This window comes from Wolffia australiana, chromosome 17 (assembly GCF_029677425.1).
Source record: "Wolffia australiana isolate 7733 chromosome 17, ASM2967742v1".
NCBI lineage: Eukaryota > Viridiplantae > Streptophyta > Magnoliopsida > Alismatales > Araceae > Wolffia > Wolffia australiana.
The window spans coordinates 284,485-297,360 of record NC_135851.1 but is presented as its reverse complement, the minus strand read 5'-3'; the positions used below and the strand labels follow the sequence as shown (position 1 = coordinate 297,360).

Here is a 12,876-nt window from a genome sequence, read left to right as displayed (position 1 = left end):
GATTGAGCTGAAATTTTCAGCACTGCTTTGTCTCCCCCTCATCTTTCCATCCATACCCTCTGATCTATAAATAGACCCTGGATCATTGCAAAATTCATCTAGAACTTGTTTCCTACTTTTGTAGGCTGATTGAAAGATAGTGAGTTTTGAGATGCATCAGTTGTGTTCTTGGTGTCTTGGGTGTGTGGGAAGAAGCATTATAAAAGAGGGAAGCTTACCAACACTCACAAATCACCATGATCCTGGGGCAACGTAAGGATCTAAGGTAAGTGTCATCGCCTTACATTGTTTCTCTCCAGACATCATCGTTATCATAATTATAGTTTGTTATGATCTTTTCATTTATCATTTCACTTACTTACATCCCCATTATCTCATCTCTATCTTTACCATGATACAACATTCGATCACTATCGTAACACTTGGCGTAATTCTTCTTATATTTCCTCGATATCACTATCTCGCCTATTCTATTCTCATATTTATTTCTTCTCATACCGATAATCACTATAGTGTGAAAATTAAATCCTTGGTTATGTCACCATGTGGAGATGATCCTTACTTATCACTAGATAAACATTCTTACGTAAGTACGATTAAATATATTTTTATTGAATAATATCAATTACCAACTGATAAGTCCAAATTTAGGGGTTTTATGTTGTTGTTTTGATTCAGACTTAACCAATAATTTTTATGAGAAGTTTCCACATATATACTCTATTATTAATATAGGTCAAGTAAGGGATCGATCCACGGAGAGGCAGACATTTAATTTCATAATTTTTCTCAAGCTTGGAATGAAAGAAGTGAGTTTAAAACTGAGAAATATAATTTCTGAGATTTTTAGTCAATTTATTTAAATTCCTATGATCTAATTGAAGAAAAAATACAAAGAAAAAACTAAAAATATTTTAGGCTAATTTTCATAACTTTAATTAACATTAGAAGTAGGAAATAAATATTTTTTGAATTTTCTTGAATTTAATTAACACCAAAAAACATTAGAAATATTACAAATGAGAGTTAAACATTTTTTAAAATTTGTTTAGATGTTAAAAATACTAAATATTGATTATATTAATTTTAGTGATTTTTATGATTTTTAAAAAAAATTTAAATATATAAAATGAGGAAAATACCTTTTCTGGCTAGCGCTGGCGGCGGCGGTGGTGGAGCATCGACGGCAGACCGGATGAGCCGGCGGTCCTTATGTAGCCCATATAGGGCTGGCCTTAGTGGGTCAACCTACTAAGGTTCTGTCCAATTTTTCTAAGTCAAGACTTAGCCAAATGGGCTTGACCCAATATGGTCAGGACATAATCAATTTGACTAAGTTCTCCACTCTCCATTTTTTTGCCCAAAATGATGGAATTCAAACATGAATTTTATTTTTGAAATCTGAAATGAATAATGAAGGATGATATAAAGAGATACTGGAATGGATTTTAGGGAGGGAAAGAAATATTTTTTGAGAGAGCAAATGACTGAAATGAAGAGATAGAGAGAGAAAATAAAGAGAGAGTGTAGAAGAAGTTTGAGATGGAATTTGAAGGTGAAAATGAAGGATAATTTTTATGAAATTATGATAGGATGAACTAGGGATATGTATGAAGATATAGAGAGAGAATGAAACAATTTTAGAGAGATAAAGTAGGGAAATTTGAATTTTTATAGTGAGAAAATGATGGATTTAAGGGTAAATGGATGGATGATGATGTGAAAATGGAAATCTAGGTTCCTATAACCTCAATGCAAGCCTGGTGAGCCCTCAATGATTACTTTCAAGTCTGGATCCTTATATTTTGCCAAGATCGGGCATTTTTCAATGCAAACAAGAGATGAGATTGAATGAAAACTTCAACAAACTTACATTAAGTAGGTTGAACAACCTGGATCCTTAAATATGCCTTGTCCTGCTGGCCAGCCACTTGATAGAGAACTTCCAGAATGAGGGGAGATGAGGGAGGAAAAGAGTATTTATACATTTTAATAATTACTCAAATACCTCGTTGGGCATTTTCTATTCTCTTTTCTTGCCATGTTGCCTCTTTTTCTCCATTGTTTGAGACCTGTGCCTTGTAATTTCCAGCTTGTTTCTTTTGTAAGTTGTTTTAAGGTACAATATATAGGTCAGGTTGTGACCAAGCCCCTCTGATTTCTCTTTTAAAAGCCCACAACACCATTTCATCATTTCAGCCCATTTTGATAGTCACTAAGCTCCCAAAAATTCTTTGATTTCCTTAGAATTGTATCTTCTAATTCCTGTAAATTTCTGCACATTTGGAACTATAAAATACTCATCAGTAATCAGAATTATTGAATTCATAGAAGTCAATGAAGTTAGTGAAAAATAATCATAATGTGTAAAAGTTAGGATTTCTAGCTAATGCATAAGTATTTAGTTAATTCAAATGATAAATTATAAATTAATAATACTAAAAATATATAAAATGTATGGAAATATATTTTCATTTATCATATTATCACCAACGATTAATGAAAACCTCTAAATTTGAGATTATCAATGATGACAAGATCATAATATAGAGACCACTAGTCTTTAAAAAGTTGTTGCAAGCATTCCTATTTGAAAGATACTGTGACCTCTAAGTACGGCTGATCCTCTAACCATTAATGTTGAGACATTAAGGAGATATAATGTGACCTCTTTGGGGAAATAGTTCGCTGAATTGATCCGTATGAATCCATATGAATCCCATTAGTGAATTGTTCCATATGGTATTATAGCTATCATCAAGTAAGTTGATTACACAATGGTTGTGAAAGTGATCCTTTGACATGAGACACCAAAGATACATTGTGGAGGACAGTTGTGTTTTGACTATGACATACAGATCTCTAATCAAGGGTATTCCGAGCTGTCCCATCTGGGATGCATTAATAAGTCTATGTAGGTCATTATTTGGTCAAGATGGGATCGTCCGACCTTGGTATTAGAGGAGATTGACTCAAGGAAGATGATGTAGTTCAATCCCTGTCAAGGGTAGTGGAAATATTAGAGAAGGTATTCTTTGAGGATTTCACCAAGTATTAATAGTAAAACTAGAATGACAATGTAGGGTTTAACGATTCACTATACCCTAAGTCATTTGGGAGTCTCGCGCATATAAGGGAGTATACATACACAGTTAGTGATGACGGTAAAGGTTCCATGAGAGAATTGATATGCTCCTTTGTATCTTCTTGGGCACGAGGTTTATCTTAGCACCGTAGATACCAACAACTGAATCAATAGATTAGATTAAATCGATCCATGATTAATTAATATACATGTAATGTAGTTAATTAATATGGTTTTCCCAATAACAGTTATTTGGCCCTTGATAACACCCTAAATTCGGTATTTATTTCAAGAAATTAGCAAAACTTTATACATTTAAAGAGTTTAAAATGGGGTTGTTATCATATATTGCATGTTAATTAGTTTTTCCAAGTGAATTCTGATTTTTCCCTAATTTTTGTTAATTTATGAATTGTAGGGAATTTATTTAAGCTTGGAAAAACTCTTTTTAAATCAAAATGGCAGGTTTAAAAATTATTTTTAATGTTAATTAATGTGGGGAAGAATTACAGAAATTTCTGGAATTTTATGGGACTTTTTTGGATTTTTTGGGAATTTATTAGAGGAAGAAATGAATTTTTAAATGAAAAAATTATAAATATAAGGAAAAGAAGAGTTTTAAGCAATTTCGAAAGTTAAAGGGGTTTTCCCTTAAAATGTTTGTTGTAATTATCCCCTTAACACAGCCCTCAGCCATGGTTGTAACCAATTAAAATAGTTATAAAGTTTTATTGAAATTAATCAGGATTGTTTTCATGGTTTTTAGAAAAAATGGAGGAGAGAGAACAAAAAGGACATACATAAATATTTTTTGGACGGCGTCCGTTTGCGTGCGCATATTTAATGAGAGACTTTTTCGCAAAGTTTGAGTAAATTCTCTCTCCGGTGGGTAAGTTCACATCCCGTGCTATGCATACAAAGAACACGCAGGGGAAGTGACATGGTGTTCTCTCATTGATTGTCTGAAGCACAAACACACCAGTACGTGCACAACACTATGTATAATGTTTATTTTTCACTTTTTTTTAATTTCTAGTAGGGGCAATGTGACACTACAAGAATGAACTCGCCATTTTAATTTCAAATGCGTCGGCCAATCAGAGAATGACACGACATTGCGTGTAGAAAAAAAATTAAATTAAATAAATAACAAATCATCCAACGGCTTAGATTGGTAGATTTTTATTTATTAATAATTTTTGATTCTGAAGTCCTATTGAGGTGATTTTTATGGATTTGCTCATGCTGATCTTCTCTTTCTATCTATATAATTGAGATCAAGCCTATATTGATGGATAATTGAGATCAAGCCTATATTGATGGATACAAATTAATTACTTATTAGGGGTAAAATAGTAATTTTTACCATTTAACCTAAGTATAAATGCCAAACTTTGAGAGGTGGAGACCATTCTGGAGGTTGTTCTTTCACAGCTGCAAGACAGAGAGGAGCTTCATCCTGGATCAACTCTATTTGGTACTTTTTTCTTCATTGTATTTGAATTTTTAGTGTTATTTGGATGATTTGTTAGTGAATTTCTTCGTCGTTATTGTCAATCTTGGTCTGAACTTCTAAATCTCTAGGCTTGAGAGAAATTTACAAGCCCTTACTGGGATTGAGAGGATAGATTGTGGGATTTACCTTGCTATTCCAAGTGCACCATAAAAATTTACAATTTTTTTTTTAATTTCTACGAGATATTAAATTCCCCTTTATGATCTAATAGTTAGTACATTTTGAATTACCAAATCCCCAAAACCAACTAAAACCAAATCAAATTTCCTTTTTAATCCCTCTACTTGACTCCTTTGATCCTTTTAATTGGATCAAATAATTCAATTTAGAGCTCCCTATTTCTTCTAGTCTTCCCATCTCTTCCACCGCCCTTTCTAATTCTTCATCTAATTAGGATGATTTGATCTTCATTGAAGATTGAATTAACTCTAATTAGGGTCAAATTATTCAAGCAGATTATCAATTGGATTCCTTACTAGCTTCCCTTGGACAATACCCATACTTATCAGTGAAGTAGGGCTTATCAGCCACTGAATTTATTAAGTAGACAAATTAACAACAAGGGATTATAAAACTGAAAAATTCACCCCTATTTTTGGCTTATCAGCCATTGAATTTATTAAGTAGACAAATACATCATCCTAGAGTGTGGCATGCATAAAGTTTTTGGATGTTGGTGGATATACTCAGAGTTTGGAGTTTTTAAAGAAAATTTTCTATATTCCGCTTTGCAATCAAGGCCGGATCTTGTCGATCGAAGCCTAAAAAGTTCCCTGCAGCTTTGTTACTACATAACAGAGAGAGAAATAATAGATAACAGAGAGAGAATAGATAGTAGAGAGAGATAGAGAGATAGAGAATACTGGGTTAAGCAATAAATGAGGGATTATGGTTTCTAAATATAGACCTCGGAGATAGATGGATAGCATGCCACCCTCTAATACCATTTTCTTTGCATGTAGGTTCCCACAACTGCCACCCATGGGTAAAACCAAAAAAAAATGAATTCAAGCAAACTGAACCTAATCAAACCAAACCAAATTTATTTGTATTTAGTTTTCAACTGTCTTTTACTGTAGAAAATTCCCAAAAAAATAGATTTCTTTTTAGAAATAAAATAAACAATTTTGAATTTTATTATTTACTTTTATCATTTTTAATACCTAAAAAATCATAAAAAATAAAGAACATATAAAAAGCTTTTAAAATATAAAATTATATTAACTGATAACTTTTTTCATAACCTACTGACTATGAATTTAATCCTTGTTGAATCTATTGTTAGTGAGTACATTATTACAATTTTTATAGTAAATCAAAACCTAAGAATGAGAATGTGACCTTACTTTCTGGTTTATGACCCCCTTGAAAGAGAATTGGGCTTTCAGAATTGAAAATTTGAGCCAATAATGTGGATTCTATGCATGCATGTTTATCCTCACGGAATACACTAAGGCCATTTAGGAAAAATTCCCCTCATTGTTCTGCGTCACATGGGACGTCAATGGAGACAATGATTCAGTTTTGCAAGTGAAAACTTTGCTAGATCAAAGGAATTCAGGTGATACATGCAAGCAAGGCCAATTACATGCTTATCTAATTTTTACTTCATTCAAGTTTTGGTTTGGAATTTTGTTCTCAAATTCAGTACAAACTACAGGTATAGCTGTACACAAAGATAAAAAATTAACAAGTATAGGTGAAAAATAAAATGATCATGTACCAACTTATTCTCCTCTGTTATTATAGGCTGATCGTTCTTATGGCCCATGGAGCTATGAGGCTATATAAATAATTATTAGCTAGGACTAGAAAGTAGAAATTCCGTAGGAGAAATCCACTGATAAAATTGATTGTCATTTGGAAAAATTTATAAGGGGACTTATTAAAGATTTCATATTCTAGAGAGACTTCAAAAAGAAATAACCTTAAGCAATCAACCTTGGAACCTCAAAGATAATATTCAAGATAGGGTTGATAGGACTGGATTGAGATTATTGGTCCCTTTTTTTGGCAGACCAAAGTTTCATTTGGCTTCCGGTTTGATCCTACGTTTGACCAAATTGGGTCAGATAGAGAGAGAAAGAGTGATGAATGTCTTTTAAAAAATACCTGAACTTCTCAATAGGGTTGACCAGTGGACCCATATTGTCTAAGAATCAGATATATTCTTGATGAAGTATGGAAATAACTTCAAAAAACTCCCCTTTTAAACATTAAGATAATATTCAAGAAATCTAGCACAGGTATCCTACCAGAGAAAAAGGACCCCAGATCCATATAAATTTGACAGTGAAGTCTTCGCACACTGTTAACACTTTTCAATCATGTTGACCAGTGGGCCCATATTATCTAAGAATCAGATATATTATTGACGAAGTATGGGCATAAATCCAAGAAACTCCCCTTTTTAAACATTAACATACTACTCAAGACAACTAGCACACGTATCCTACCAGAGAAAAAGGACCCCAGATCCATATAAACCTGACAGTGAAGTCCTCGCACGCTTTTGCCACTTCCAGTTATGAACAAACAAGATGGCAGGCCCACTAAGTTTGGTCTCCAACTCGGCGCCTTCCATCCTCCTTGATTTTGACCAATAGACATGGCCAAAATTATGGGCGTAACGCTACGCCACTAATCATTGGCCAAACTGAGACCGAACCGAAAAAACTTTTAAACTTTCATAATTCCTTAATCCAAGACCCAACTAGCAAAGAGTACCCCAATCCCCATCTATATGAAGAAAAACTGTGAGGCCAGATCCAAACTATCTGAAAGCGTTGGAAAAAGTCACCCCACGCCCATTAAGCGTAAGTTTCAAATGGCCCAGTATAATTTTGGCCAATTCCTAATTCTGATAAGCTAGGCCCATGCTTGGTGGGGCCCACCTTAATTATCCTTTCTTCTTCTTCTTCCTCCGTCTTCTTCCTTCTTCGTCGTGTTTCTTGTTCAGTTGTTCCGTTGTTCAGTTGTTCTTGTTCTTGTATTGTGGATGGAATGGTGGGTGGCGGCGGCGGTGGCGGCGGCGGTGGTGGCGGCGGTGTGGGCGGCGGTGAAGGCGGCGGTGGCGGTGGTGTGGCGGCCGGCGGCGGTTGCGCGGAGCTTTGCCGAGCAGGGGGTGAGAGGGCCGCCGTATCGGCTGTTGTGGGGGTGTCTGGGGGAGATGAAGGCGCTCGACGCCGCTGCCAGCGCCGGGCCCGACCTCGATATCTCCTCCCATGACATCGCGCCCAAGATCCTCCCTTTCTACCACCGCTGGCAACTCCAATACGGTACCTCTCTCTCTACTTTGTCTCTCTTGTTTCTTTCTCTACTTTCTCTCTCTACTCTTTTTCTCTCTAGATTCTTCTTTTTTCTCACTCTAGAGTCTCTCTAATTTCTCTCTCTAGTTTTTTCTCTGCTCTTTTTCTCTCTGTAGATTCTCTCTACTTTCTCTCTCTACTCTTTTTCTCTCTGTATATTCTCTCTACTCTCTCTACTTTGTCTCTAGTTTCTTTCTCTACTTTCTTTTCAGATTCTCTCTCTAGATTCTCTCTACTTTCTCTCCCTAGTTTCTCTCTACTTTCTCTCTCTATATTCTCTCAACTTTCTCTCCCTAGATTCTCTCAACTTTCTCTCTCTAGTTTCTCTCTACTTTCTCTCTGTAGATTCTCTCTACTTTCTCTCCATACTTTGTTCGCCTAGCTTCTCTCTACTTTCTCTCACTAGATTCTCTCTACTTTCTCTCTTTACTTTGTTCGCGTAGTTTCTCTCTATTCTCTCCCTCTGTTTTGTCTCTCTCTAGCTTCTCTCTTTAGTTTCTCTCGACGTTCTAGCTTTAGCTTCTCTGTACTTTATCTCCCCACTTTGTTTCTCAGTTTCTGTAGTTTTCTCTCCCTACTTTGTTTCTCTGTTGTTTTTCTCTCTACTTTGTCTCTCCTTAGTTCCTCTCTCTACTTTGTCTCTCTCTACTCTGTCTCTCCTTAGTTCCTTTCTCTACTTTCTCTCTCTAGTTTGTCTCTCTTTAGTTTCTTTCTCTACTTTCTATCTTCAGTTTCTCTCTTCTTTTTCTCTCTTTAGATTCTCCCTCTACTATGTCTCTCCTAGGGTTTGGGGATTCGGACAGATCGTTCGAATGTTAGATCGGATCGGGCATTCGAACAAACGAATCCGAACACCGATCTGTCCACTTCAGATCCGATCCGAACACGATCTGCGCATCTGTTCGGATTGGATTGTTCGAACAATATGGCTGTTCGGATCGAATGTTCTAATAATATCCGATTCGAACACGTTGTTCGAATCGGATCGAATCGAATGTTCGAATCGGATCGAATCAAATGTTCGAATCGGATCGAATCAAATGTTCGAATCCGGCGGCACCTGCAGCCGCAAGCAGCGCCCAGCGGCCGCCAGCGCCGGGCAGCGGCCGCCAGTGCCGCCCAGCGCCGCCAGCGGCCCCCAGCCCGGGCCAGCGGACGCCAGAGACCGCCAGCGGCGGCCGGCCAATGACCCCAAGCGGCGCCAGCGGCCACCAGAGAGAAAATCGCTGGCAGTCGCTGGCGCCGCTGGCCATTCGTTCGAAATTGTGAGAACTTGTTCGAAATTGTGAGGACTTGTTTGAGCAAGGTCGAACAAATGGCAATCGAACATGAACGAACCAAATTGTTTGTTCGAAACTTTCGATCGAACACGAACAAAGGGTCTGTTGTTCGAATCTGCATTTGTTCGTTCGAATCTGATGATCAAGATTCGAACGATCCAATCCGATCCGATCCCCAATGCCTAGTCTCTCCTTAGATTCTCTCTCTACTTTTTTTCCTCTCTCTACTTTGTCTCTCTTTAGTTTCTCTCTACTTTGTCTCTCTTAGATTCTCTCTCTACTCTTTAGTTTCTCTCTACTTTGTCTCTCTTAGATTCTCTCTCTACTCTTTAGTTTCTCTCTGCTTTGTCTCTCTTTAGTTTCTCTCTACTTTGTCTCTCTTTAATTTCTCTCCCTACTTTGTCTTTCTTAAATTCTCTCTCTACTTTTTTCCTCTCTCTGCTTTGTCTCTCTTAGATTCTCTCTCTACTTTTTTCCTTTCTTTACTTTGTATCTCTTTAGTTTCTCTCTCTACTTTTTCCTCTCTCTACTTTGTCTCTCTTTAGTTTCTCTCTATACTTTGTCTCTCTTTTGTGTCGCTCTCTACTTTTTTCCTCTCTCTACTTTGTCTCTCTTTAGTTTCTCTCTCTACTTTGTCTCTCTTTAGTTTCTCTCTCTACTTTGTCTCTCTTTAGTGTCTCTCTCTACTTTGTCTCTCTTTAGTTTCTCTCTCTACTTTGTCTCTCTTTAGTTTCTCTCTCTACTTTGTCTCTCTTTATTTTCTCTCTCTACTTTGTCTCTCTTTAGTTCCTCTCTCTACTTTGTCTCTCTTTTGTGTCTCTCTCTACTTTTTTCCTCTCTCTACTTTATCTCTCTTTAGTTTCTCTCTCTACTTTGTCTCTCTTTAGTTTCTCTCTCTACTTTGTCTCTCTTTAGTTTCTCTCTCTACTTTGTCTCTCTTTATTTTCTCTCTCTACTTTGTCTCTCTTTAGTTCCTCTCTCTACTTTGTCTCTCTTTTGTGTCTCTCTCTACTTTTTTCCTCTCTCTACTTTGTCTCTCTTTAGTTTCTCTCTCTACTTTGTCTCTCTTTAGTTTCTCTCTCTACTTTGTCTCTCTTTAGTTTCTCTCTCTACTTTGTCTCTCTTTAGTTCCTCGCTCTACTTTGTCTCTCTTTAGTTTCTCTCTCTACTTTCTCTCTTTATTATATCTCTCTCTCTCTCTCTACTTTGTCTCTCTTTAGATTTTTTTTTTCTCTCTCTCTCTCTCTCTCTCTCTCTCTCTTTAGTTTCTTTCTGTACTTTACCTCTGTACTTTCTCTCTCTAAATTATCAGTCCACGTTCTCTCTACTGAGCTCTCTCTGGTTTCTCTCTCTAGAATCTTTCTCTCTCTAGAATCTTTCTCTCTCTCTCTCTCTCTCTCTCTAACTGACGGAGTGGTGACGGGGGGGACGGCAGGGGGGACGTTCCTGTACTGGGCGGGGACGCAGCCGCGGCTGTTCGTGACGGAGCCGGAGGCGGTGAAGCAGGTGCTGACGGAGTTCAGCGTCTTCCCCAAGGAGGAGGTCCGCCCCTCCGTCGCCGCGCTGCTCGGCCGCGGCCTCGTCCTCGCCGAGGGCCGCCTCTGGCGCCGCCACCGCCGCCTCCTCTCGCCGGCCTTCGCCGCCGCCAAGCTCCGCCCGCAGCTCCCCGCCATGGCCGCCTGCGCCGCGGCCATGCTCGACCGCTGGGCGGCGGAGCTCGGCGGCGCCGCGCAGGCCGAGATCGAGGTGGACTCCCACTTCCTCCGCCTCACCGGCGACATCATCGCCCGCGCCGCCTTCGGCCTCGGCCCCCCCGACGCCGAGCTCGTCTTCCATGCCCAGTCCGAGCTCCAGCGCTTCGCCTTCTCCTCCACCCTCGACCTCCCCTTCCCCGCCGCCCGGTAACCCCATCCCCATCCCCTTTCAATTTCGTCTTCAATTATCAATTTCATCTTCAATTTCGCTGCAATTTCGTCTTCTATTTCGTCTTCAATTTCGTCTTCAATTTCGTCTTCAATTTCGTCTTCTATTTCGCCTTCTATTTCGTCTTCAATTTCGCTTCAATTTCGTTCTCAATTTCTTCATTTTCGTCTTCGATTTCGCTTCAATTTCTTCAATTTCGTCAATTTCGTCTCCAATTTCTTCATTTTCGTCTTCAATTTCGTCAATTTCGTCTCCAATTTCTTCATTTTCGTCTTCAATTTCGCTTCAATTTCTTCAATTTCGCTCCAATTTTTTCATTTTCGTCTTCAATTTCGCTTCAATTTTTTCAATTTCGACTTGAATTTCGTCTTCAAGTGCGTGGGTTTGATCGTCGGCGGCGTCATCAGATTCCTTCCGACGCCGGGGAATCTGCGGCTGTGGCGGCAGGAGAGGCGGCTTCGGCGGCTGCTGCAGGGGATCATACGGCGGCGGATGGCCGGCGGCGCCGCCGGCCACGGCGAGGACCTCCTGGGCGTGATGCTGGACGCGACCCCGAGCCTGAGCATGGACGAGATGGTGGACGAGTGCAAGACCTTCTTCTTCGCCGGCCACGAGACCACCGCCCACCTGCTGACGTGGACGGTCTTCCTCCTCGCCACGCACCCCGACTGGCAGCGCGGCCTCCGCGCCGAGGCGGCGGCGGTCTGCGGGGCGGCGGCGCCGGGTGCGGAGGAGCTGGGCAGGCTGAGGGAGGCGGGCATGGTGCTGCTGGAGGCGGCGCGGCTGTACAGCCCGGTGGCGGTGCTGCCGGTGCGGCGCGCGGCGGCGGCGGCGACGTTGGGGGGGTTGCGGGTGGCGGCGGGGACGGCGGTGACGGTGGCGCCGGCGGTGGTGCAGCGGAGCGCGGCGGCGTGGGGGGCGGACGCGGGGGAGTTCAGGCCGGAGAGGTTTCTGGAAGGGGGGGCGGGCGGGGGGCTGGTGGCGTTCTCGGTGGGGGCGCGGGCGTGCGTGGGGCGGGAGTTTGCGATGGCGGAGGCGAAGGTGGCGCTGGCCATGATGCTGCGGCGCTTCTCGTGGGGGCTGTCCCCCAAGTATCGACACTCCCCGCAGCGCTACGTCACCCTCCGCCCCCGCTTCGGCCTCCCCGTTCTCCTCCGCCCTCTCTAAAACCTGTTTTTTCTTTTTTCTTCTTTTTTTTTTTTTCTCTTTCTTTCTTTCTTTCTTTCTTTCTTTCTTTTAATCGCGCCTGCCCTTCGCACACACTCTCTCTCTCTACGTGGGGTCGATTTGGATGGAGAGAGAGGGAGGGGTTTACGCGTATCTTGTCGATAACCCACCTCGAGAAGAGAGAGAGAGATATAGAGAGAGATGAAGAAAGAGAGAGAGAAATGAAAAGACAGAGAGAGAAATGAAGAGAGAGAGAAATATATAGAGAGTGATGAAGAGAAAAAGAAATATATAGAGAGAGTGATGAAGAAAGAGAGAAATGTAGAGAGAGATGAAGAGGGATAGAGATAAATATAGACAGAGATGAAGAAAGAGAGAAAAATATAGAGAGACAGATGTAGAGATAAAAATAGAGAGAGATAAAGAAAGAGGGAGAGAGAGATGTATAGAGAGAGAGATGAAGAGGGATAGAGATAAATATAGAGAGAGATGAAGAAAGAGAGAGAGAAATATACAGAGAGACATGAAGAGAGAGAAATATAGAGAGATAAAGAGGGAGAGATAAATATATAGAAAGAGAGATATAGAGAGGGATGA

At 40.2% G+C, this 12,876-nt stretch overlaps 1 protein-coding gene across 1 annotated transcript; it reads left to right on the top strand.

The window, feature by feature from the left end:
- The first annotated feature begins 7,560 nt into the window (after positions 1–7,560).
- Positions 7,561–12,374, top strand: LOC144714482 (cytochrome P450 709B2-like). Its single transcript, XM_078589231.1, has 3 exons — positions 7,561–7,879; positions 10,625–11,090; positions 11,520–12,374. Exons 1-3 carry the CDS (start codon positions 7,600–7,602, stop codon positions 12,277–12,279), a joined length of 1,506 nt encoding a protein of 501 aa, XP_078445357.1. The 5' UTR covers positions 7,561–7,599; the 3' UTR covers positions 12,280–12,374.
- The last annotated feature ends 502 nt before the right edge of the window (positions 12,375–12,876 follow it).